General features: G+C 31.7%; 3 protein-coding genes and 1 long non-coding RNA gene across 16 annotated transcripts in view; 2 read left to right on the top strand and 2 right to left on the bottom strand.

Annotated features, from left to right (window-relative positions):
• LOC143303194 (uncharacterized) overlaps window positions 1–11198 on the bottom strand; it is a 65062-nt gene extending 53864 nt beyond the window's left edge. Inside the window, exon 1 of the long non-coding RNA XR_013059278.1 lies at window positions 11050–11198. This is a non-coding gene — a long non-coding RNA (uncharacterized LOC143303194). The remainder of the gene's footprint in view (window positions 1–11049) is intronic.
• Window positions 1135–6017, top strand: Cnb (centriole duplication and spindle assembly protein centrobin). 2 transcript variants are annotated; one of them, XM_033346208.2, is made up of 7 exons: window positions 1135–2766; window positions 2863–2971; window positions 3050–3969; window positions 4050–4252; window positions 4313–4569; window positions 4628–4790; window positions 4875–6017. In XM_033346208.2, exons 1-7 carry the CDS (start codon window positions 1271–1273, stop codon window positions 4892–4894), a joined length of 3168 nt encoding a protein of 1055 aa, XP_033202099.2. In that variant the 5' UTR covers window positions 1135–1270; the 3' UTR covers window positions 4895–6017. The 2 variants fall into 2 exon arrangements, with proteins under 2 accessions (XP_033202099.2, XP_033202098.2); XM_033346207.2 differs by having other exon boundaries at window positions 4628–4786; window positions 4875–6014.
• Window positions 7543–25897, top strand: Karl (lipocalin/cytosolic fatty acid-binding protein Karl). 3 transcript variants are annotated; one of them, XM_076621766.1, is made up of 5 exons: window positions 7543–7940; window positions 11212–11440; window positions 13147–13318; window positions 13846–14033; window positions 25882–25897. In XM_076621766.1, the coding sequence occupies exons 1-4, from the start codon at window positions 7782–7784 to the stop codon at window positions 14003–14005; spliced, it is 720 nt and encodes a 239-aa protein (XP_076477881.1). In that variant the 5' UTR covers window positions 7543–7781; the 3' UTR covers window positions 14006–14033; window positions 25882–25897. The 3 variants fall into 3 exon arrangements, with proteins under 3 accessions (XP_076477881.1, XP_033202112.1, XP_033202110.1); XM_033346221.2 differs by lacking the exon at window positions 25882–25897 and adding an exon at window positions 14116–15196 and having other exon boundaries at window positions 7544–7940; XM_033346219.2 differs by lacking the exon at window positions 25882–25897 and having other exon boundaries at window positions 7544–7940; window positions 13846–15196.
• Window positions 15104–27447, bottom strand: part of CASK (peripheral plasma membrane protein CASK) — a 263280-nt gene continuing 250936 nt past the window's right edge. For 7 of the 10 annotated variants that reach the window (XM_033346211.2, XM_076621760.1, XM_076621758.1 and 4 more), the window contains 6 exons: window positions 24889–24945; window positions 20669–20788; window positions 19949–20065; window positions 19528–19635; window positions 19283–19458; window positions 15104–18562 (listed from right to left, as the gene is read on the bottom strand). In XM_033346211.2, the coding sequence (XP_033202102.1) occupies window positions 18383–18562; window positions 19283–19458; window positions 19528–19635; window positions 19949–20065; window positions 20669–20788; window positions 24889–24945 (758 nt within the window). In that variant the 3' untranslated portion in view covers window positions 15104–18382. The remainder of the gene's footprint in view (window positions 18563–19282; window positions 19459–19527; window positions 19636–19948; window positions 20066–20668; window positions 20789–24888; window positions 24946–27447) is intronic. The other 3 variants (XM_076621763.1, XM_076621764.1, XM_076621765.1) reach the window with 1 other exon arrangement.

The raw sequence follows: 27447 nt of genomic DNA, 5'->3' as shown, positions 1-27447 counted from the left end.
ACCGAACACGAAGATTATCGTTCTTGAATCGCAAACAATAACGTCAACAATTTGTTGAATGATTGGACTTCGTATTGTTTCCGGCTTTATATTCTGCAAAGCCAGCATAATGACTCCGTACGGATGTACGTTGTGCTGGATAGAGTAATTTTATGTTATCATCAAACATTCAAAGTTTTTAAAAAGAATTTTTCGAACATTTATTTCTTTTTTCTGCGTTCTTCTATATTCAAGTGAAAGAAAGAAAAATGATTTAGTTTAGCTTCGTCTGACCAACGTTTTTAATATAATTGTAACGACCGAAACAAGTTGTATTTCTTCTGCACGTAAAATAAAATAAACAAACAATTATTTTAAAATTTAGTATCTCATTTCCTTATTTCCTTTAGTTTCTTATTTCTTTTTTTATTTTCGATATGTGGTATATTGGAATACAAAGAAGTATAATTAGATTTCTTCCAACATTTTTTTCTTGTAATAACATAACATTTTCTTCTAATACAATATTAATTTCAGGGAATAAATAGTTCTCACGACCAGTTCGTATATTTCTACACATACATATCATATAGATTTCATAAGGATAGAACGTAGCATAAATTTATATTTCATTCTTGTGACAAAATGAAAAATGAAAAGTGAAAAGTGGAAAGTGGAAATAAAATATATATCTAATATAAATGGAGAACGGAAAACGATAAAGCTTTATGAATAAAAGGATTAAATATTCAGTTGAAAGTTCAGTTATAAATCATGTCATATTGATTTCTACAACAAACTTAATAAATTTGATATGTAAATTATTTAACAACCTTTTACTTTTTTATATATACGATGAAAGAAAAGAATTGAAAATAAATTATTTTACAAAAAACATTAATTTAAAGAATTTAAAATGCATTGTGCTGCCATCTGTCGATGGCATCAACGTATTTTTAGTTAAAACATGATGCGAATGCATCTGTTCGAATATTTGTTTGGTTAGTTTACGGATTTTTTAAAATATGTGTATCATAATGTAATTTTTTGGTGTAAAATAGAAAATGAGTGACAATCGTTTGAGAACACTTCCAAATTGTCTATACTGTCGAGGTTTATAACCATCTTTTAATATTAAATGAATAAGGTAGTGAATTCAATCTTTTGTTTACACTTTTTACTGTTTTGGAGGGATGTATAAAATATTGTGTAAATACTGTGTACATACGAATTTTTTGGGAACATACGATAATTGGATTTAATTTGCTTTGGTGAAAGGAAATTTAAATGGATGATGAGTGATTCTGATGATACAGATGTTTTGCTCTTAATTCCACCTGATCTGTTCCTTGTGTCGTCATCTTCAGAATCGGATGTTAATTCTGATCGAATGAAAGATTGTTATAGTAATAAAAAAACTGGAGTAATATCCGAACTTGTGGAGCATATGCAATCACTAGAAAGCAGAGTTTGTGCTATCGAATCCAAAGATACTAGCTTAGATGCTATTTTACTAAATAATTCATTGGAATCACAAATTCAGAGTAATTCAGTTGCCAAATTTAGGCAAACATTACCCAAAACTAAATTTTCTGTGAGTGAAAACTGTAGCTTACAAAATACACCTGTAAAACCTCGTCAATCCTTGTCTGTTCCATCAACCCCTAATGGTCACTCATTACCAAACCATATCTATAATTCTCATCAGAATGACATAAACTTGGGGAATCGTCTCTCTGTGTCTATGGGTACTAATGCAACTAATGCTAATGAACACGATGAAAATAAGCATGACTCTCTAACGTCCCAGTCCTCTGTGGTGGTTTCCCCTACTGCTTGCAATGTGGGTTTTCCGCATGTTACGTTTAATTCTCCAGGAGGGAAATTTCATTCTCATCCAGCAAATTGTAAACGTACAAATAATATATGTATTAAATCTCCTTCCAATCAATTGCATTCAATGCCATCTACCTCAACTTTACTTAGCACAACAGAAGAACCGCAGTCGCATTCTAAAACTAACATACCAGAAATGGAGATCTCTGATGTTGATGAACTACTTCAAGAGATGGAAGCTACTGAATTAGAATTATCAAAAAGGATAAACAGGGTTTCCATGCATAATTATCTTAAGGAACAAAATGGTATAATATCTAATGAGAGTAGCAACAGTCTTGGAAGTAAAGACTATAGGACTGCAGACAGACAATCTGTTAATCGAAAATTGGAATTTAAGCCACATGAGTCAAGTGACTGTCATGATATTTTGTTATTGAAATCTAACAAAAAGTCTGATGTTTTTGCTGATATATCCTTGCCATATATTGATTCATTTCACATAAATGAGACTGATAAAATGATCTCAGAGTTTAAAACATGGGGACAAAGTATGCAAAATCAGGTGTCAAAGACTGAAGAGGTAGAAAGTATAGATAAATCAATGAATTCAAGCAGTATTGATAAGTCAGTTGTTAAAACAGCTGATGCACAAAAGAGGGAACCAATTACTCAACAAATCCCTTTAAATGTAGACAATGTAAATAGTATAATTGATATGCATAATACTCAAACGTATAGTACGCATAAAAAGTTAGATACTTCATTGCATAATGAATTAATACAAAGTAATACTGCAACAAAAAGTACAGAATGTAATGCATTATATTTGCCAGAACCTTACAAAAGTTTTGAACACAATGGAAATGTGCAATATATAAAGCAAACACATGATATACCACTTATTAAGAATATTTCTCATGCATCAACAAATACAGAATATTTTCCAAGGTAATTTTTGTTATAAACAAAATTACATATCTGTATGTGTGTGTGTTTAATAAAAAATTTAGTTTCGGGAGTAATATAATTTTACTTTTATTCTAGAAAATCTCAACGGCTTTTGTCATTATCAGATTTCTGGGAAAATAATGGTACTAAAACACAAGAAGAACTACACAGAATTAAATTAGAAGAAGAAAAATTCCGACGAGAGGTATATAAAAATTTATTTTGTCCATTTTTATATATTTTAAATAAATTATTCTATTGAATAATAGGAAACTTTTTACAGCATTGTGAACACTTAATTCAAGAACTCCAAAAACGATTGCTAGAACAACAAGAAAAGGTAGCAGTAGCACTTAGAGTAGATAATGAAAAAAATGAATTGATAACACAATTTCATAATGCATGGTCCAAATTAAAGCAACAAGTGCATGTGTTAGAAATTGAACACAGTGCTTTGCAAACAAATCTTAAGAATGTAACAGAAAAACATCAATTAGAGATTTCAGAATTTCAATCACAGATAAAACGTTATGAAGGTGAATTATCGAAAGCTTTAGACCTTGCAGCTGGATATAAAGAAAAAAATGATATTGCAACAAAGGAAAAGGTAGAGTTATTGAAAAATCATGCTGATGAATTGGAAAATTATAAATCGTTTGTACAAGAAGCAGAAAATAGGTACGAAAAATTGAAAGTAGAATATAATAAATTAGTAGAAAAATATCAACAATCTGAAGAAACATTAAAGACTCTTCAAAAAGAGTTAGGCAAAGAACGATTAAAAGGTGGAGAAGTTAGAAATGAAATGGATGTCATTCATAAAGCTCTAGATACTTGCGAAGCCGAATTGACTGTACTCAAACAAGAAAAAGAAAATTTACAACTAAAATTAAAAGAAGAAAATAACAGAAATTTAATTCTAGAACAAAAAAATACTTCGCTGATTTCAACTCTTGACGATGCCAAAAAAGCCGAGAAATTAGCCAAAGATGAAACAAGATATCTCGTAGAGCAAAAGGAAAAAATTAGATCTGAATTACAAGAAATTTACCAGAAACAAGTTGATGAGGTAGTAAAAGCTAAATTACAAGAATTTCAAACTCAACTTGATGCTGCTGAATCAGAATTTGTTGAGGAATTAAAAACTAGACAACAGGTTATTGCTGAATGTGCAGCTAGAAAAATTAAAGACATTATAGATAAGTATGTATTTCTTTTAAGCATATTTCAAGTCACTTGAAGAAAACCATTAATTATATAATTATTACTTATAATTTATTCAGGCATAAATTAGAAATAAATTTACTAGAGGAAAAACATAAAGAAGAGAAAAGATTATGTGAGCTTCAGTTAGCAGAAGCTCTACAGAAATCATCCTTTTTAGAAGCGCAACTTAATTCTCAACGTGCTACTAAATCTCAACTTGCAGAACAACTTCATTCAGTGATGCAGAAACAATGGCAACAAGCTTTACGAATTATATCAGGTAGAATTATTATATTGTAACTTATTGTTTACTCATAATATAATTTATATTGATTTATAGGGGAAAATATGGAAAATTTGACTCCTCTCCAAAAAATTCATGCTGAAAAATTATTTGAATCAGGAGGTCCAAGAAAGTCTGAATCAATGCCAAACTGCTATACAAAGATTTCCCAGGAACCAATAAAGTTAATGTCATACGTAACTGATGCACAAAATTTTCGTGATCAAAGTGAATGTACCATGACATCACTGGATGAAACTCCAGTAGCTAGTAGGAAAAAATCTAAGGATGATCTCCGAAAATATGTGAGGCTGGTAAGTTCTAGTTGATTTTAATATCTATATCTGTAAAATAAGATTTGATATTTCCTAGATTGCTGAGATGCAGCAAGCAAAGGAAGAATTTTCAAAAATTACGGGAGATATTTCAAGTTCACCTTTACTATGCAGAGAAGTACCAAGGAAACATTATTTAAAAAAGGAACCAAGTATTAGAGATGAGGATAATATTGCGTGGCAACCTATATCAGAAGTAGGTACATAGGTCTACTTCATATTATTTTGAAATATTATAATTTAGGTAAAATTTCACTAATATATAGTATATTTTACATCCCTAGATTACTCAAGACAACAGTGAATTTATTCCAATTTCACAGAAAATATCTACAAAGGGAGAACAACAAAAGGTAAAACCACCATGGAAATAATTTATGGTATTTATAAGTGGACCATAATAAGTTTATTATTAAAATATGTACAATAAATATTTTTTACTTAAATAAAATATATTTTATATATAATAATTAGTAAATAAATACTATTTTTAATTATTCTGTCATTTCCTCGAATAATAATTTTATACGCGATATAACTTTTTATTTCCGAAATTTCGTTTTAGCATTAATTATTTTATTCCGACTACCAAGTAGAGGAAAAGGATGTCCGATAAAGAAATATAAACGATAACGTACGTATCTCGTTCGTCAGATCAGTGTTAATTTATATACGCCCCCCGTAGAATCGTTTTGAAATGACTACGTTACTATTACATTATATGTACGTATACACTTAAATGAAAAATTTTACTTTTTGCATAAAAATAATATAAATTATCAATAAAATGTTTGTTCTTGACATAATAAACAAATCATATGTGGTCAGTTTAAACACTATTATCCTATAAGGTTAGGACTATAACCAATCAACAATGAAGTAATTGTCATCGCTTTTGAATTCGAAAAAATTAGTCATCATAGTAAATGAAAGTTAAGGTTGTTTAAACACTAACAAAAGATTTCAATCACGCTGTGTTATGACTCATAGTTATTCTTTATAGAAAAGAAACCATTTTTGGAACAGAAACATAGATATAAGTGTTTTTCATGTGAACAATTTATATAATGTATTTAAAAGGATATTCGTAATACTGTGTCATACATACCGTGAATCATGAAGAAAATGACAAATTATTTATTTCGAACACGTTTTCGTACGACGAGATGGCATGTCGAAGTTATTCACAGAACTGTTACTGAATTGTTTATCGACAACGGTTCTTGAATAGTGATCGCGAAGAAGAACATGCGGTATAGAACGCATCTAAAGGCGCATATTAATTAAGTGTACATCAATTTAATCGCAGTACATTCATCTCAATGAAAATTAAGAGTATTACGAGTAATGATGCGTTTGATGGATTTAATGGATTCTTTAATTCCGCTTGATGTAATAAATTACAGTTAAGTTACATAATTTCATTAATGTAGTTAAATGTTAAAATTACTTTATTATGTAATTGTTAATATTAAGTCAATTTCATAAACATCTATTATATTATTATATTATATTATGATTTTTTTAAATAAAAGTAAATAATGAAAAATAAATTTAAAATGAAAAATAAACTTCAATTATCCTAATGTATTAAAGAAAATCTACATTATGTAAATATAATATTAAATCTGACTAATTAAAATTCTGAACAATCGATACTTTTGTGTTATAAATATTTCATGCACATTATGACTAATATCATTTTCATTTACGGTATTGTCAATATCTTCTGCTATTTTAAATATGAAATTTATTATTTAAAATTCAGGTCTGCTTAATGATTGGATACTGACGTGTTGTTATTCTACTCCTATTATACTGTATCTATACAGGAAACGAGATACGAAGCAAACTTAATTTTTCTATATTTAGCCAAATTGAAATTTATTAATTAAAGTGTTTCAGGATCAAAATAATTATGATTTATAACATCTAAAAGTAAAGTAGGGAAGCATGAACTTCGTTGAAATAGGATATCGATCACGCGAACACCGTTTATATGAATTTTCTCGTTGTAGATTAATGACCTAATCATAAAAAGAAAATGAGATATCACTTGTGCCATTATAACTTTGGCGTATTATTAGTTTATTTATACGAACTATTGCAATCACGTACAAATTAAATTTCGTTCTTTATCCGACAGTCTTTCAAAGACAATATTTCATATTGTTAGTGATTATTATTATTTTATTGCCCAATACATTGTACTAAAATAATAGAGTTTTATTAAAAATTTCTTAAATCATGAACAAATGTATTGATATAAGCGAAATTAATGTATAAGTTTCTTTTCTGCGACAAACCTAAATAATCAAACTTTTTCAACATTTTTTTCAAAATTTACAGCTTTTGAATTCAAATACATAATCCTAGACTCAAGTTTTTCGGATCTAAGTACACATCGTTTTACGATATGCATGATGATGTTGACTAGGCTGTAAAACATAAATTAAAGACCATAAACTTTTGAAACAAATTTTTATAGCAATTCTTCGTATGAAACTAATTTATTGGCATACACAGCGTATCCTATATTCATAATATACTAGTACAATTTAGTATAGAGACATGGAACATCCTATAGTATAGGGTTATACAAAACAGTGAAGATATGAATCGCTAGATTATCCTCAAATAAGAAACCTAAAAAACAATTGCCTGGTATTCTAGTACCATTCGTATATGGTATTATTCATTCGATTGAATGACTAATTATAACGTTCATCGATCGCTCGTTGAGGACATAGAGCTTCGTCGAACATTGTTCGCTGTTACCTTGAACACGAAGCGGTATACGAGCTGTAAAAAGACGGCGAAGATACGAGTCGGATGTAAGAGAGTAAGCGGGACGAGGTGGTCTAACAGTCGATGCCCTTCTTTAGCCGTGACGACGATCACGCCTACGATCAGAAGTCCTGAGCTAAGCTGGCGCCAGTTACGAGGATCGTACGCGCGACGCGCAGAACAAGTTGCCGATTGAAAACGAAAGAGTAGCAAGAATGCAAAGGGAGGAACGTGATAGTGACCACCCCCTCTTCGTTTGTACAGATAGTGGTAGTCATGAGCGCGTTCGCTCTTCATTCTGACCGACTCGGTGGCCTTTAGTCGACCAGGCAAACCTATCGAGCGAAGAAGTAAGAAGACTCTCCGCGTGTGCCAAGCGGATAGAAGCTTGAATGTGACCGAGAATGCAGCCCGGAACGAGACGCGAGAGATTCTATTCGCCGATAATAGTGCTACTGTTGTTCCTATGTTTGATCGACTGTACCGCCGCTACGTGGAAAAGGCGGGAGGACAAAACCAAGTGTCCCAAAGTAAAGGGCATACGAAATTTTGACATATCCGAGGTACGTTTCGTGTCACCTTTGATTATCGCTTGGTTGACGAAAATCCTTGGGGCTCCGTGAATGCTGTATTCGTTATTTATGGAGTTATTCGGTGTAATGTACCTATTGTGATTTCTTCTATTCGGAATCTAAATTTCAGATACTTTGATTTATTTAGTACCGTAGAAGATACATGTTGGATTCATCTTAGATTTGTGTTGTATGAAAGATAAATCGATTAGTTTTGTTGATGTTGACCATTTGGTTTCCGAAAAATTAAACAATAATCGTGTACTCTACTGGATGTTAAAATTAAGAAATTTTCAGAGAATCTAATTAGTTAATTTGATGCTCGAATGATTCATTTGATTGTAAATCAATGCGAATCAAATTATATGAAAAATAAACAGAATAACTTCACTAAAGCTCGGTACAAAAGAATTACAATAATCTAAAGACACTTTTAAGTTATATAGATCCAAACGCAATTTACAATGAAAATACTTATACAATATAAAATTTTTAGGAAAGAGACGTTATTAAAATCTCGTTGATACAATATCTTCTTTTAATGTGAAGCATTATCAAACATGGTAACTTGGCGATACGTTAATGCTGATAATCAGCTGCTGAATTTTCCCTAATTGCTACATAGAACAGAATCGTTAAACATCGAGTTACATATCTCTCGTTGATGTTCTGATTTCATAAATAGACGATCACGACGGATTGCCGATCAATATGTACTTTGAATATATAATAATAATTGCGGGGGAGCGCAATTGGACCGCGTTTGTTGAATACTCCCGATCGTATACGGACGCGATAACAGGAATTACAATTTCCTCATGATATTGCGGTTCGATTGTAGTTAAAATATTGTAAGAGATGCGTTGTGCATATAACTGACTCAAAATTTTGAAATTTTTCGACACAGTACGATTTATATAGTAGACAAGGACTCGCGTAAAATATCGCGAATCTTCTTTCAAAGGAAGACTTGGAGCAACTTATTTTTGGAACTTTATGCGTGTTTAAGGGAAGGCTATTTCGGACATATGTACCTTGCGTGCATTTAAAACTACTTCATTTCATTGAACACCTTTGTATGGTCACAGATTAAACAGTTTGGCTTTAGAATTTTATTAATATTTATGTTTCTTATTATTACATTTTCACGTATGATTTATGTGATCTACGATCAGTTACTTTATCCATTTCAGTTGTTATTTCGTAATACATCTATGTCAATAGGAAATGATAAAATTAAGAGAAAATTCGATCATCGTTTTCTTTTGCTCTTTTTTTGCCTCCGAAAATAATTTTGAATTTACTTCTCATTATATTGATATTTGTATTATTTAAATCAAGCAATTTCATATTCGTAATGAATCTATCTTTAAGACATTAAAATTTTCGTTTGCAAAATTGAATGCTTATTCGATAACCACTAGCAATACATGAGATAATCAGCTTTCCTTTTAAGAGGTTAATCTTGGTATTCTCTATTTAAATAGGCAATGAACTGAATCGGTTAGCTCCATTGATAACACAAAAAATATTGACACGATATTTATTTTTAGACAATGACGTTTCCAAACTCCAGATGTTTATTATTTCATTCCTGTTATCTGTTTGTAATTTGATGGCAAAACTAATTTTATGCATGAGCTGTATTACCCTCGTGTAATTTATAATGAATTATTGTTATTTTATGTTGTTAGTTTTATATTTCACAATTGGATTTAAATTGGATTTCCTTAATCCACATAAATGTTTATATGTCTATTTACATACAAATTCATATTGTGAATTCTTAAAATCGGCAAACAATAAAGAAGTATTTATAAAGTTATGGCTCTCAGCTCACGAAAGTATAGTACTTACTGTTCTTCGTGGGTCTTAGACGGAACTGATAACGGGAATAGCTACTATAATCTCTTCACTTCGGGAAGCAACGAGCTATACATGTTACGTGACATTTTCCTTCGTGACTAGTTAACCACAAATAGCATAAGTTTTAAATTTTGAGCTTCAAGCGTTCATTGCCTCATCAATCTCAATCTTTGTATAATTCAAAATCCTATTTAAGAAAAGAGTGTATTTTAAAACAAGTAAAATTGGAAAAATTTAATATTTATATAAAAATTCTATAACACTACCGTTACAAGATAATTATGAAAATATCTTACGATTAATTTTACCATTTTTGAATTGCATCAATCGAGAAAGAAAGGAATTAAGGAAAGAATTAAAAAGAAAAGAAACACTGTGAATTCTCAATGCTAAAAAAAGGATCAACTACGAATGAAATACGAATTTTCTTTCTTTGTTCACGGTGTGTAAATATCGACGTGCAGTTGAAATAATGATAATCAAGACAGAGAGATGGATGGATGTTCTACAGGAGATGAATGCACGGGAGGCAGAAAGGGGGACAGTTTTGCATTGCATGCCGAACTAAATGACAGTCCACGGCAACGATTGCACGACCTGCCTCACGTAAACACCGACGAACCTCTCTGCACCGTTTACACGAGACAGGGATACCGAATTTTCCACTCTCGCATAAATCATCTGTAGAATAGACCACCTATCGCGATCGTCAAAAATATGTACATTATTTTTGAGACATGAAATGCTGCTTCGAAGAATTAAGTATATTCGATTCGAAATAGTGAATATTTTAGAACCAGGAAATCTTTTTCAACCAAAATGTTTTCACCAAGGTTACATTCACATTGAAATTACCAAAGTGATCAAAATAATTTATTTTTCATAGGAATTTTTAAAACTTGTATTCATGCAAATTCTATGTGCAAGTTTTTGAAGAATATTTGAAGGCCTTAATAAAAAGTTGCAGAACTGCTATTCATAGGAAAAATGGTGCACACATAAACATATTTTTCATAACCTTTTTCAAAATACTAGTAACCTATAATTTTCTAAGCTTTAGGATTTAACATATCACTTGTACCACTTGTTCTCCAAAGCCTATATTCATGAAATAACAGAACAATATTTAACGATAAACACACGTCTCCTGTTATCGATAGAATTATGTAAATTCTGATATTTATTTTCACGCTTAATATAATATTTTCGCTTATTAAACGTTCCATGCACTTACGTTTTGCTCGAGAACTTGCTTTCTGCTCTGTAGTCCGTTAGAGAGGTTAGATTAACATCACAGCGCGAATAACAAAACGAGTATTAGATGCGAACAGCTCCACGGATTACCAGTGAAGACACGTTCTGTGCTACATTAATAAAGAAATTAAATTTTTTGCAGTTTCTTGGATCGTGGTACATAGTGCAGTATTATGCAAGCTCGGAGGAAGCACTCGCATATAGATGCATGCGAGCCGAATTGTCGATTTCGCCTGAAAGCACAGAGGTTACCATGAATTTCACTTACAGTTTCACCGATGATCCGATTAATGAGCAACTTGTCGGCAACATCACTTGGAAGATTCCTTCTCCAGAATTACCTGCTCATTGGGTACACGCTGAATATCCGTGTAAGTATCAAGGACTTGCGTAAATATTTAATAAAATCTTTTAACGAATCTAATGAATTGCTCTGATTGTAGTGAATTTATAATACATTAGTAATCGAATGGACTTAAATTAACTCTAATTATTTAGTACGAGGAATTTTAATTAACCATTTAAAGTATTCTTTGGTTTCTTATCAACAATCAGTGTCAAATTGCCATTTCACTATGCTAAAATAGACAATCAATACAACGATTTTCTAATTTCAAATGGAAAAAATACTTCATTTATTTGAATTAAATTAATGAAATATATGGTAGAATAAAATTCAGTGTTATATTCCGTTGGAAATGGTATTAAATATTTCAAATATTAAATGTTTCAAGGATTCGTTAACGTTCTGACACAAAAAGCGATGTTGATAACCTCAAAGAAGCAGAGTTTTAATTATCATTTCGTAGATAGATTTAGTTTCCAGAGGAAAAGCGGTAGTAGTATTATCTTTCACCAAAAAAAAGGATATATCTCAACCAGATAGATTACTTTTCTGAAAGATAAGAAATCAACTTCGCGCATTCATACATTATATAAAGGAACAGTTGAAAAGTAAGAATTGTTTACAGACAAATTTTTATTAATATTCGTTTTCACTGAAAGGTTACCACTAAATTATTAGTATTAAATTATAGATATTTCTCTAATTTTAAGTATTGTAAAGAGAACGATTCTACAAAAGTTTGTATTTTAAACAACGGAAGCACTAATTTTAGCACTGACGAAGTGTGTTTTGTGAGAAAGATATGCTTGACAACCGGAAGCTACAGATATCTTCATAAATTATTTTAATGTTATGTACCAATATAACTTCTGATTTTTACTTCGACCATACGCTATACTTATCTAGCTCACAATCGCTACTATTCACGAGAAGCGTAGTTCACCCACTTTTCCCCCTTTTCTGTTCTCTACAGACATACAACTCTTCGTTTCCTATTCAATCGATTTAGTAGGTATCATGTTTGATTATCTTCTAAAAATATTTTGTATAATAGAGGTTCACGATACTTGAATGTTCTTTTTTGTATTAGGATTACGAATCTCAAGCAATATTTGTACCAAACACGAATTAGACTACTGATTTCACTAATGATAAATGAGGATTGTGGAAAGTCTATATTACTCGTGAATAAAGCTTCAGAATGTTAATAAATGTAAGTCAAGAAATTTGACTTTAGTAATAATTGTTTTGTCCGATTTTACTTATTACGACAATATATGATAAGAGAAGCAAAAATTGATGCCATACATTTGTTCCATTCATTCGCTTACATCGATATTTTATACCTGATACATAGTATAGATACACTCGAGTATATGATACAATAAATGTCATGTATCTCGTACAGTAATTTCTTTCGAATTTGTTTCAAACATTCACTAAAAGATGAATGAAGAAGGGTTATAGATTTACCTATACAAAGATAAAGGTAATTTTGAAGACTTTGAAAAAGAAAATAGCCACTTAATGATTTGTTTGAATCATATTATACCAAACAAAAATATTTTCAATTGGTTCACCAACAATAAAATAATCTAAGGTGATACATTGTATGAGTCACCCTATAGATACACATATTGCCAAATAGCAATATCATGTAATTTATGAATTAACTTAACTCTTGAACAACATCCAAAGTTCTGAATTCTCATTCCTACTCGTATTTTGTAGATGAGGGCGTGTACAATACATACGTACTTGATTCGGACTACAAATCGTGGGCATTACTAATGCATTGCGCGGAACAGAGTAAAAGTCCTCGATATTTATCGAGCTTCATCATGAGTCGAGAGCCAAGTCTTGGAGCTAACGTTATTTCTTATCTTCGCGAGAAATTGCCCAGGTGAGTAACGACATGGTTTTATTTCTCTTGGACACGGATAACTAATGACTGAGCCTATGTGAGGATTTAATTAATACGGTGGATATCTAACACCATAGACTCATGAAATATTTATCCCACTAGAATCCAGGCTCTCCCAGATGCACGACAGTTCGGAAGAGACTGGAAAGTTTATTCGATTGTTTTATTAAACGTATTTATTTATGAAATAATTACATATGTGTATGTCTATGATATAGAATATTCTAGACTTAGCTTTTAGATTATTTAGCTTATGGTTTCTTGGAATACTCCTCACTGATACAAGTAGACTTGAATAGCTGAGCATTGAAAAATCGAATAAAATCAATATCTTTAAATTTTGTTATAAAATAATCTTTTATTCTATCATCGGTTGTTTCATGTTAGATTCGAGATTGAATTAGATTTGAGTTATAACTGGACAAAGTAACATTCAATAAATTTTGTTGAAGGAAAGTCTTTTAAAGTATCATCAAATTAATTTTCTTATACGTTTTTTTACAAAGGTATGATATCGATCTGGAGTACATGTTTGCTATGGACCAGAATCAGTGTAACAAGACAGAAACTTCCGGAATGGACCTGCTTCTCCCACCTTCGATAATACTTAAAAGAAATAACATGACACGGAAACATCCACTGAAAAGGAAGCATCGACGTATTTGAATTTAACATGGAATTGTTGTTTAAATAGGTAGGATATTATAATACGGTTAGTAGCGTAAATATAGTGCATTAGGAATATCATTTCAGTCCAAACGTTATTTAAATTACAGCAATGAGAAGATGACTAAGAAAGAGGAACAGCTCCTCCTTTAAAGATGAAAAATAGATACGGCTAAAGTTCCTTTGGAACTGTGAATAATTATGTAAAAATTTAGTACAGTAAACTTTCTTTGCGGACGGTCATGATATTAAATAAATTAAAATATTAAAATATTAAATATGCGTATTTTAAACGCGAAGTAGGTCATAGTAAATAAATAATAAATATAGATAGACGTGCGATTAAATTATGTGATCAATCTAGGTACTTAAAACTCTAACGAACTTCTGCGTTGTCATTGAAGCACTCCGTATCATAAAACATGTAATATGTATTTCATACATTTTTGAGAAAAGTGATTAAAAACGTAAAATTATTGAATCAGTAATTTTATGTTCGGATATTAATCGTCGATTTAACATTTTGATAATTGCAAATTATACCTTCATGCTGCCACTTCTATTGAAGTAATATATTAATATATTGTGTGATAGCAGAGAACAATTGTATATAATAATATAAAATATGTACATTTGTAGTTAATAAGAGTATTTAATACAACGTTTAAAAGAAATAGTTTATATTTTCTACATTATGAACAAACAATAATTTTTACTTGAGGCTTAATAATACTTAAAAACAGATGATTTTATTTCAATAGGTTTTATATTTTATTTTTTTTATTACCTTTGTTAATATTTTATATAATAATATATATATAATAAATTATGTCATATTAACATTTGTTAGGATCTACCCAAAATTGATTCGTCGTTATTAACTCTTCATTCCTTAATTATAAAAGTATCTGGTTAAGGATAAGATCGGAATTACTAAAGTGGTTATACAAATATTAAATATAACAAAAAAAAATTGGAGTTTCAACATAAAAAAGATTGGATATACATTATGACGAAATTCCATGTATTATATGTATAATTATATTCCACGTATAATTAATAGATCAACAAGGAAGGCGATTAAGCAAAAGCTACGTAGACACTTTGGGCTAGTTTTATTAATTCAATTAACAACGTGTTATAATACTCTTCGTCTCTTTCTCTTACTTATAATTACATAATTGTAATGAACTGTTATTGTTTTCTTTAGACCCGTCGTCTTTCAACATCTTAGCGTAACTCATCCAAAGTCGCGGACACACACTTGCAGGAGCACGTAGGATCATTATGATCATCATCATTATCATCGTCATCATCATCATCATTACCACCATCATCACCATTAGAATCGTTATCGTAACAGTCGTCGTCATATAATCACCCAGCGCACCTAGTACTTAATTTTACTGGATATGGCAGCTACAACTTATAAGAAATATTACAAAATCACTGAAGATTCGTTCTTCTTGCGTTTCGACAGTTTCTCATTCACACATAAACGATCATACCGACACGAGCTTCCCTTAAAGTTTCACGCGACATTTCCTTTTTATTTTTCATCTTTTTCCCGTTTTTTCGACGATTTCAGACTTGTCTTCGTGTATTTGGTGGGCTTGCTGCTCGAAGAAATGATATTTCTCCGCAAAATATAGATAGAACAGTAGAACGTGCATCGATCTTCCTTTCTCTTTTTTTTTCTTTTTTATATAACTCCATCATCGAAGTATCGCGTTTAATAAAGGATAATTACACGCTCGATGACTAATATCGTGTGTCGAATAGGAAGAATGTAGTAAAACCTAGTAGTATGTGTACGCATGTTGTACGTGTTTGCAATTGTTATGTATACGTGTACTAACGTATGTTTCTTTTATCTTTTAGTATGCATGTACATATGTGCTGTTGCGTGTATTATGTGTGCGTATGTTCCTCTCGAGATCTTTATAAATAGTTGAGCTGTAATTGAACAAATTCTGAACAAAGCCGCGTGAGGGTCGATCACAACGCAGATCGCGAATGCAAGAGATTCACACCATACCCGTACGTACACGCACTCACTCCTTCGCTCTACGGGCTGTATATGCAAATTTCCTATTAGTCTTCTAGTAATTTAGTATTAATTAGTTACACAATTAATTTATTTAATCGCTTTTAATTAATTAACTAGTCGTTAAATCTGTTTCTCGTGAATCCGCGTTACTTGTCCGTGTACGTATCTGTATTTTATGTTCATGTGTAATTCTGTATATAATATATATTATATATTATATGTATTATAATATATATATATATTATATACATAAATATGTATATATATTACGTGTACATGTTTGCATTATGTGTATGTAACGTCGCGTTATGTTCATATAAGCGTCTACGTGTATGCACGTGTCACTGTGTGTGTACGTGTTCTAGACTTTTGTATTTTTTATCATTATACAACGTATTTTTTTTCATTTTTCTTTAATGCGAGACGGTGTTTAGTATTATTTCATATAGTTTGGTAGACTATCTATTTACTTGAGTTTACGTGTTATAAATATCGTATAGTAAACCGCGTTCAGTTACTTCGTCATTCGATTATGCGCTTTGTACGAGGGTGCAATGCGAACCGAGTGATATTACATTTGAGATGTGTGTACATTGTACATGTGTATCGTATATCCAACGTAATCTCGTGGAAGTAGTTTTGCTGAGATCAACGCCGGTTCTAAGACGTTCGTTCGATGCGCGTCACTCGAACCAAAAGCAACACCGATAGATAGCGTTAAATAGATCTTGTAGATCGATATTCGGGTAGATGTTTTCTGACATCTTTGCTTCAGAAGACCGAGAAAAAGAAAATATATGATGACGATGAAGAAATGCACGCGATTCGACGTCCTAGATTCGGCGAAAAATCAAAACGCAGCACAGGAAAGTTTCAGGAACCGTACTGAAACGCTCGAGTCAGGAGAGAAGGAAACAAAACGATACGGTTAAAGAATAGCGCTCGCGCATATACACGTACGAAGGTTCATCGCGAGTCTCACGACAACGGATGAACTTTGTGTTAGATGTTAGAAGTACTAGACGAAATCGGCGAAGTTTCTCTACTGCTTAAAGTTACAGGTAAACGACTAACTGTCGATAGTCCGGTTTTCCTTTAAACTTGAACAGACAAAGATTGACTATTACGGTGGGATATCGGTGGCGGACTATCGGACAGCGCGGTCCTAGTGTTTTTTTTTTTTTATTTCACTTTGTGTAAGTAGTTATAAGAGAGTACGATAAGAGGCAATTACAGGTTACGGATAGTCGATTGACAGATTTTTTTTCAAAGAACGGTACAAGCGTGTCCACTCGGTCAACATTCACGAACAGTTCGAACGACCGTTCCCCATTTTGATCCTCTTCGATAGAATGTAATCTTCGAAGAGCAAAATAGTCTCGCTGCTCTTCGATTCTATTTGGTAATACTCGCATCGTTTACCATTTTCTGCATCGCTATCGTACAGACCGTACCAGACTGACGAAAACTATATGTATAGCGATAAATTCGTGTAACGCGCGTTAAACGTGGCGCGAGGAATGTCTGGAGAGAAAATGCAAGAAACAAGATCACGGAACGAAGAGACAGGCGGAGAGGAAATGAATAGAGTGACAGTGAGAGAGAGAGAGAGAGAGAGAGAGAGAGAGAGAAGCGAAAACGCGCGAGGAGAGAAAGAGAGAAAACTGCACGATTAAAATAATCGTGAGGAAATTAATATCGTTCGTTTACATGACGACTCGTTGAATTGATCCATTAACCGAGACGATATATATCGAAGGATACGTGGAAAATCGTATTGCTTATATTTATCGAGGAAGTAATAATTACAGTCCTATGGAACTTATATATCGAAAAATCGAAACGTATGTTCTCTCTGCTTTTTTGATTGTCGTATTCTGCGCCTCGCGATAACATCAACAGTTTCGTCTCTTCGCCTCTACCCGCGGATTACAACGATAACGACGATTCAATAATAATTATAGAATAATTCAATTAGTAATGAAAAAAGTCAATGAACACACGGCCAAAGTCACGCATTCCAGTCGATATCGTGCTGTGGATCGATCGAAGAATTGACGGTAAATTCGTTCGTTCGATTGGTCCGACGTATTTATACGCGGCTTGTCTTGCTTTACGAATCGGCTATTTACGATTTATCATCGTGATAATTCCCCACGAACACCGCGAATTCTTACAGGCGTACAACGTTGAGAATATTTGTCGTTGGCCGTAGTAAAACGATCGCAAACGGACCGGTCGTTCGGTGGATCGCGATTCGATGATCACTGTTTCACATTCGATGAGCCATTACAGTTAGTGATCTGACGAATTGGCGAGGTTCGCTGTCAGTAGACCCAGGACACAGGTACCCATTGCGGTGTCGTATGAACCCGCTCGATGGCTGCCTCTAATTGTGCGATCGTCTCATCGATCTCGTTGTTGACGATGGTCAGGTCAAAAAAGTGACCGTACGCTTGCTTCAGTGAATCCGATTCTTTCGCCAGTCTTTCCAGACTTCCGTCGCACTGAAACACGTATTAAACGTTGCTTCAACATTTCCAAACATGGAGAAGTACGTTGAGGATTTATTACAATAGAACGAGTCAAGGAAATTAACTTTCTTTATAGAAGAGATGATACAGGGTATTCACATTGTTAGTTCTCGGTGTTCTTTTGTAAAGAAAATAGAAGAGGGCAAAGTCTCCCTCTTTTTGTGATTTTTCACATTTGCTACGATTTATGATGAAACCATTAATGCTTTAACTTATCATCTATAATAAATGGCGTTCATGAATACATTTTACTAGAATATTGTATATTCATTATGTTTTTGGTAATACTAATATTCATGTAATAGTAATATTAACTTTATTGTGTAGCTTCCATTTTGCCGAAAAGTATACACATTATAAATTCAAGAATCATCTTACCTACATCAGGATTTAATAGCATCTTTCGAAAAACATAAATTAAAAATTACTCTTCTTGAAGCTATTGTTCACTGTCAATTATTTTTCAACTATTTTTGTGCAATTCATATATTTTGAATTAGTTACTTCTACTATATATATTTACTTAACTACCCGCGCAATTCTCGATCCCAGTGAATTCAATTAAACGCAAGCGTTCAAGTTTCATAATCTCGTCAACGGGCAATTAATTGCTCAATTAGTTGATAGTTAAGCTCGCGACGGTAGTTAGCTCGATTCCCCCAGGAAGATGTTAACGATCAATATTCTACTTACATCAGGCATATTTGGGAATACCGGAGCTGCGATGAAAACTACATAAGGCGCGAACTCCGCCGTACGCAACACTTTCAAGGCTTGAGGCTCGACGTCCAATATCGCCACCTTGCCTTCTTCGTGTATTTTGCGGATCGTTTCGAGTTTCGTTCCATACATAGCGTTTTCGTGCGTACCTATGGAAAGATTTAAGTTAGAAAATTCTTTATGTAAAATGTAAAAGGACTTGACAATGATTTATTTACCATATTCGAGGTATTCATTGGCAGCGATGTCAGCCATCATTTCATCATGCGATATGAAATAATAATTGCGACCGTTCTCTTCGTCGTTCCGTGGAGGCCTCGTTGTATCTAAAAAATCAGGCAATTTTGATTTTAATTCACTATTTTTTTAGTAGACGTGTTTTGATCTATGTTTGCAAATTGACTTTTGGCATTGAATTTTTTTAATGGATTGAAATATGAAATTTTGTAGTTGGTAAATTGCGAACACGAAACATTTCGTGTTTGTAATGTTCAACAGTGGTATTATAAGGTAATAAAACTACAAGTGTCCATTAGTTCCACATAAGAAATATTTGTATATAAATTTTATGGTATTAGAATATTTAATACTGGATATTTTTAAGAAATGTAAGTTGAAACGAAAATTTTTTATACTTACGTGGAATAGGATAGGCATATTTGTCAGGATGCTTCGCGATAATGGTATTTTTTATCTGACGACGACCGACACCATGTGCTCCCAGTAACACTAACGTTTTCCGTTGGAATGCAGGATCTGAAAAAAATTATCATAAATATTAATAAGAAATGCTTAAAGAAATATTTAAATATTTAAGTTGATTATTTAAAAACATAAGATACATCTTCATTCATTTCTCCCATAGAAAACTACGTTTTAGTTTAATAAAATGTTTATCTTTTATCTTTTAAGATAAACACAAAAATAGAAATTAATTTTAAAATATTGTAGTATTCAAATTATTTTCACGTGTATCCTTCAAGTCGTTCTCTTTTCTACTGGTTATCGCTCTCTACTCAATTTTAATACAAATGTTCCAACAAATGTTCCAATTCAATTTCCAACCTCAGAACTCCACTTGTAACTTGTAACCCAATTACCCGAATCACTCATTCTAACGCACATACAGAAGTTCGTAATCAAATCATATTAATTTCCACTAGTAAATTTTTATGGTTGAATCGTTTAAAAGATCCTTTTATCACATACTGTTTTATTTTTAAGATTTATTAATCATAAGCTAATTTTAATCTTAAAAAATTTAATTACATTGAAAATCAATAAAGGTCTTAATTAAGACTAAGATTAAGATTAAGATATAATCTACACAGAAGAATAAATTGTCACACAGGTACTTACAAGGAAGCTTAACGACCTCTTCGTAGGTGACCAGATCCAGCTGGTCAAAGACTGCGTTGTGTTTCGCGAGATACTTATCCTTGTACTGCTTCTTTTTCCGGCCAAATATTGAGCAATTCACTGGAAATGCAAAAAATTGATTAGTCGAGCAGTTGAAGTAAATATCATTTCACAGAGCCACTTGAAATCGTATATCCTGTAAAAGAATTACTTCTGACTCCTGTATGTTAAATCAATAACCAATTCTTTATAGAGTTCGAGGATTTTGCGTTATTATTAAAGAGCGTAACTAATAGAAGAATATATTTGAACTTATTAAGTTCGTATCTCTTATTCATCAACAGCAATATGTAGATTAATTTGTAAACAAGACGATTTTTATTTCTGCGAATTGAGATAAAAATGAAATAAAAATTTATTCTTGGAAAAAAGAAAGGAATTATTGACTTCGTTAAATGGAAAGAGAATTGGGCTTTCAGTAAATTGAATAAATTCGTTGGATAGTTAAAGAAATTGATTATTTCAACATACAAGATCGCTACGAGATTGATTCAATCCAAATAATTATCTAGCGCTGAAGTTTTTTTTCTGTGCAGGCTATTTCATAACATGAAAGTACTTTTATATCATAAAGTCGTAGAAAGAGATTATTAACCAGAGATTGCTCTTTCTGCATTTTTAATTTATTAAATTCAAACCCAATGCTTCAAATAATTTAGTTTAATTTGAATAATTGTTTCAGAACACGAGTTTATTATAGATTGCACGATATGTCAAATATGTCTATGGGATGTTTAAATATTGATAAATTTGTTTTAAATAGAGACACATTGACCATATGTTGTAAATAATAATTTGTTGGTAGGAAAATTAACGGGAATTATATGATGCAAATAATTAATTAATTAATTGACTTTTTGACATCAATTCCTAGCTTTAGTATTCTAAATTACAATAATTTCCAACGTGTAAATCATTCCACAATTAACTCAATATTCAAACTACTAATTCTTCTTTTCATTATTTTATTATTACTATATATTAAAGTTATATTCAACAAGTTAGTTAAAGCTTCCTTATATTTGAATATATAATTCCGACGTTTCGTGGCAATTTACGTCTCATATTAAAAAACAACCTGCATACAACGAGAAGAACAGTCCCAGCGGGTAATACAATACACGATCAACGATAGAAAATTACTTCGTTTCAAGATGAAAATAAATAAATATAGAAGAATAACTCATTATCAACTGCTATGCCATTCATAAACGTATGTACGTTCCTTGAAATTCGTTCATAGTGTAACGTGTAGGCTGTAATCGAAACACTCAGCAAAGTCTATTATCGCTAATTAGCATTCTCCTTGAATGCCCGAATGAGCATTTTACGCGCAATAGAAGTGAAGAACTACTTCAGTAAATGTCAATCACTGTGTAAGCATATTCTCTCTAATGGTAAAGAGATTTCATTCAATCAGCCAGTTTTACATAGAAGCCATAACCATAAAGGAGGGCGTGGGATTCCCACTGAGATGGGTGTTCCAGCAGGTCACAAGATGAAAGTTGAAGGGCATATCCTCGGGTGGTTTCTCTGTGTATATGTGTGTATGTATGTGTGAGATCTTTGAGAATCGGCGTCACGATCAGAGCATAATTATGACGAGTTTGAACGATTTTAGAAATGATAGATAATTTATGGGCAATTGAAATTGTAATAATTTAGTAATAGTATTTGGATACTATTAGTCACTTCCTCTTCGGGTTGGAATGTTGGAAACACAATGAAGTGCGAATATAATAACATTTTTTTTTAGTACTTAATCCGAAATATAAATAAGTACGAATTATACGAATAATTTTGAGAAGTTAAGAGAGGTGTATTTCAAAAAGGTGGACCACAAATTTAAAGATGTAAAATAAATAAAAAAGGTTCACACAAATATATGTCGATAGATGAATAATAGCAGCAAGAATAGATAGTCAAAATAGATATTTGTAGTTTCTTCCATAAGATTCGATGCATGATTTAAACTGATCTTGTCACAGATTGCCAAATTCATTCAAAAAGATTTTTGGACTATATTACTATAATATTATAATATATTCGTGCGTATGACATATGTATATACTGCATAATATATGCTACACATTATAATACGCATTATAAAACGCATTGAAACATTTGTTTATATGAATCTTTTCTCTCGCTTCAACGCATAGAACTTCTATATAAGCTTGTTCAATCTTTTCGAAACACACTATGTATCATCTTGTTATGTTGTTTTTTCAACTGTGTCATTTTATTACAGTGATATAAAATTATTATAAGTAATTTACACTCTATAATCGTCCTCACGAGAGAAATAAATTCAATAGATAGTAACGTTCAAAATGAAGGTCGAATTATGTTCGTTCAAAATCTCAACATAATAATGCTGCGACGATGTGCTTGCGAGTGGTGTCGTGCGAAACAAGCGTAAGTGCGTGAAACGTTTAGCGAAAGCATGCATCGAAGCACGCCACGTGAAAGCATGTTCTGTATTACGTATAGTAACTCGCTGTACAAAGTATAATACTAAAGTAAAATAACAAGATAGAAAAGGATCTACTAGTTTGTGAAAACTCCATGGAATGAAGTGTTCTTATTACCCCATATAATATAATTCAATCTAGTAATTTCAATTAATAATATTATTTACCTTCTGTTATTTATATTACAACACACAAAACATTTAAATAATATTTCCAATGAACACTTGTCTCTTTCTATAAAGAATTTGCATAGAAAATTTTATGTTCTATATGTTGTATCAATTACAAACTATTTCTTACAAAAACTATAAGTTGTAGCGTGTACATATGAATGATAAAAGATTATAAGATAAAAGAATTGTAAATTGCTACATACTTAAATTATAATAGAATTTATCGTTTTAGAATTATTGCTTTAAAGTTTGATTTTATAATAATTGCTTTAAGTTAAGATCGAAACTGACATCAACACTGTCTGTTAATAATAGTAATTTTCTGATTCAATTTAATTTAGCATTTCAAAGTTATATAGATCCTAGATTATATATTGCATTAACAATAACAAAAAGTCGCAAATTTTTAACTGCATATTAAGTACCAGATGTATCAGAGTTAAATCTGTACAAAATCTGATAACTTAAAAAAAAGAGTACGTACAATGTTAATCAAATAGGAGGTGATGATATAGGGGATGATGAAAGGAAACTTTTTGGAGGGAATAAATATATATTCATTTTCATTTAATTTTTTAATAATAAAACTTTAGAGTTTGTGGGCCTTTACTGACGAATCATAAGTTGTTCTCATACATGGTGTTTCATAGGTTTTAAATAAGAAATTATATATTGTTTGATATGAAGGCTAAATAATTTTATTTTTATATCTTATTAATGTAGCTAGCTAATTGTATTGGATGACAAAGTTTTAGTCATATAGTAAAATAATAAATTACCTTCGTTGCGATTTTATTTTCCAGTACGCATTATTTTGTGTTCCACATAATTCGCTGATTTACTTAGTGCAAAACTGCAGCTGACAGAACAATACAACCTCCATGTAGCAGAAACAATATGTAATTTGTTGTTTGAAACTTCAATAAAACTCCAGGGAAATGAATAATGTATTCGTATTAATAGGCAAGCAAAACAACATTTTTAAAGCTTTCTTGCTAAAAATACAGCGAGGTTGGACATAAAATTTATTAAACAGAAAATATTCCTTCCATCATTCCCTATTATTCGTTATTTCACTGACCTGTGGTTTTGAAATGTAAATATTGGTACAAAACTATTCATGTCAGCCCAACTATTTATGTTGTCCCAGATGTTTAACGACTCGTGATGATGAGATGTATTGCATGATTCGATACGTACGAAAGAAAATATACATGTATATATTGAGAACATTTAAATGAAATTATCATAAGCACAAAGATCTCTGATTTTCGATCGATCATTTTCATTGGTGAGACTCAAAGCCATTCGCTTTTTTTTAAAAAAAAAGAAAAGATATTGCGCCAAGTTAATTTCCTGAAGGTTAGTTTCCTCAGAAAAATAGTGTTTCCTTTTATTCTCGTCAAATTAATGCGTGTGTTTGAAAGCACGGAACGAGTATATTTTGTATTTCATGCGGACTACACGGTTCTACGTGACTCTACGCGTTGTCTACCTGAAGGCAGAGTCATACCTGTCGAACCGTCGCAGCCTTCGGTGTGAGAAGAACATCCTCCTTCTCCTTCAGCATCTAGCCCCGCACAACACAAAATAACAGCTGTATCACTGAAGCTAATCATTTCTTTTTCGACCTATCATTCTGTTTTGCTAATCCCGATGCACGGTTCCGCAATCATTTTTTTCAAAAGTTTCTCCTTCTTTTATTTTCTGTATTCTAGTAATTTCTTCTATTCTCGTTTGCTCATTATTTTTGACAGTAAAGATATGTACACTTCTATTTACAGTAGACAGAAAGGATACGAGGAGAAATAAGAAATGCTTATTTCTAGTATTTTTACATTTTGGGTGGTGTATGGTATATTATGTTGGTGGTAATTGGGGCTATGGAACTGTCGAGTCAGGAAGGATTACAAAGCAAAAATATTTATATCAGATAAAGTTAAAAGTGTTAACTTTATCTCTATTCTTATTTTATTTTTAACTCTTTCCCCTGATTAGAGGGATTGAATAATTCGAATCTCCTCTCTCTTCCTACTTTCACCAATTTTAATTAATCAAAGTCTGCATTATGTTAGGAGTAATAAAAATTCATGCATATACTCAATAATTGAAGAGGGAGTAATTTAAAATATTGGAGGCTGGTTAATGATATTAAGAGTGGATATTTTGTGCTTTGTTTCAATATTCTACATTCTACAGTATTCAATTTAACGAAATTACAATAATGCAGAGCGATTATTCGTGTGTGTGTTTGCTTACATCTTTCCAAATACCTACCTAATGAAAATACATGAACTCGATACCGTGAACAGTAATAAACGATGTAGTTGATTTTATCGAACCACGCCTTTCTATCGATCTAAAGTATTAAAACTTGTTTTTTTTTTTAGATAAAATTGTTTTGTAACGTTTTCCCTTCTCCTTACCCTTCGCATTATCATTTCATACAATAATTATAATTTTTATGTTATATTGTTATGTTATTTTATGTTATAATCTTTTACAGCAAACTATCCTAAACATAGAGGAAGGCTGGAATATTTCTGTATCACGTCGAGGAACAAAACGTTCAGAAGAAGTACATTACACGTCAAAATGAATAAAACAATCCTCCATTATACAAAATTGGTTCTACAAAAAGTTTCGCGAATCGAACTGCGTGGGCTCGTTCGATTGAAAATTGCAATTTCATTATTTGTAACCACGCACGATCAATCATTGAAACACTTTCGTAATCATTCGTTCCATCGCTGGAGAGATGAAGAGAGAAAGAAAGAAACAGAGAAAAAAAACACGCAGAATGAACTTGGTAGATTTCTCGTGAACCAGTATCGCACGATAGACATGACTGACATCGAACGATACTACATGCTCCATTGAAAATCTGCGCACATCTAACAACACATACATGACATCATATTCACCAGCACATTTGTTTCATGGCAGCAGCGAGAGTAGTGGAAATTAATCGGAGAATCAAACGTGACAGGGTTTGATAATGGATACAGTAAGGCAATGGTAAAAACGCGGCGAAAATATTTCGTTTTCCGTTCTGAATATCAGACAGAATGCGATCTGCTGGAACCTATAATTACCCTGAACTCGTTCGATGCTAGACTACATGATGAGAGAGAGAGAGAGAAAAAAGAACGTTCTTTTACTGCTGCAGTCATATCACAGAAGTTAATTACGGCTGCTTTTCGTGTTTTATCCTTCATGCGATCAAATCCTCTTGACAGTCAGGTTTGATCTCGTTACGAGATAGCCAGGGAAAATTGGTGAAAATATGTGTATTTCAGAAAATATTTAAATTTGATGTTAACAGGATGAAATTATTTATACTGTTGTTTTAAGTAATAGAATTAAGTGGAAATAAATGTTGTACGACTTGATAATATACAAGCAACATGATGAATACTTTAGACCTATTAGTAAATTCACGTTTATTAATTACGATATTAAACGTCGTTATAATGCACAACTATATTATGAACCCTCAGTAACTACTTCTTTCTGTAGTATAATTAGAAAATTACAGAGGAACACATGAGAATACATATAAATTTTCCTGTTCGGGATCGGCCAAAAAATCATAGAAATAAAGGGTAAAGAATTTATTTTAATTCGTTTCCACAACAACTAAATTCTTGAGAATGAAATTACGCTGTTTATAATGGACCATGATTAGAAATAGTATATATTTTAAATAGATAAAAAAGACCATATTTTGTTTATAAAAAAATACTATAAATTTGAAGAAAAGATGTTTCTATATCAAACATGTGCTTATAAGCTACAAATCAATAGAAAATTGTATGATAGCCGCTGCAGGTTAATTTCAAACAAAAAGATTAACTCAAAAACTGCATTTCTGATGATAATTATTAAATATTCATATTATTATAGCGTAACAAATGAAATGCCCAATTCTGTTATATTACCTTTCTATACGTTTTCTTATAGTAGTTATTTTTATCTTTGTAGATCATTTTATATATCATCCTAAAGCTATGAATTTTCTCATTCAAATTCTTGGAAAACTCATAACTTCATTAAAATATGTATTGCATAT

Source organism: Bombus vancouverensis, chromosome 9 (assembly GCF_051014615.1).
Source record: "Bombus vancouverensis nearcticus chromosome 9, iyBomVanc1_principal, whole genome shotgun sequence".
In the NCBI taxonomy this organism is placed as follows: Eukaryota; Metazoa; Arthropoda; class Insecta; order Hymenoptera; family Apidae; genus Bombus; species Bombus vancouverensis.
The sequence above is the reverse complement of the archived record's forward strand: the minus strand, read 5'-3'. Positions and strand labels throughout refer to the sequence as shown.

Bases quoted from the DNA above. Each gene is read 5' to 3' on its own strand.
- Cnb (XM_033346207.2), top strand. From the start codon at position 1,271: ATGATGAGTGATTCTGATGATACAGATGTTTTGCTCTTAATTCCACCT. The intron at 2,767-2,862 runs GTAATTTTTGTT...CTTTTATTCTAG, and splicing joins AATACAGAATATTTTCCAAG to AAAATCTCAACGGCTTTTGT. The intron at 2,972-3,049 runs GTATATAAAAAT...AACTTTTTACAG, and splicing joins AAGAAAAATTCCGACGAGAG to CATTGTGAACACTTAATTCA.
- Karl (XM_076621766.1), top strand. From the start codon at position 7,782: ATGCAGCCCGGAACGAGACGCGAGAGATTCTATTCGCCGATAATAGTG. The intron at 11,441-13,146 runs GTAAGTATCAAG...CGTATTTTGTAG, and splicing joins GGTACACGCTGAATATCCGT to ATGAGGGCGTGTACAATACA. The intron at 13,319-13,845 runs GTGAGTAACGAC...TTTTTTACAAAG, and splicing joins CTTCGCGAGAAATTGCCCAG to GTATGATATCGATCTGGAGT.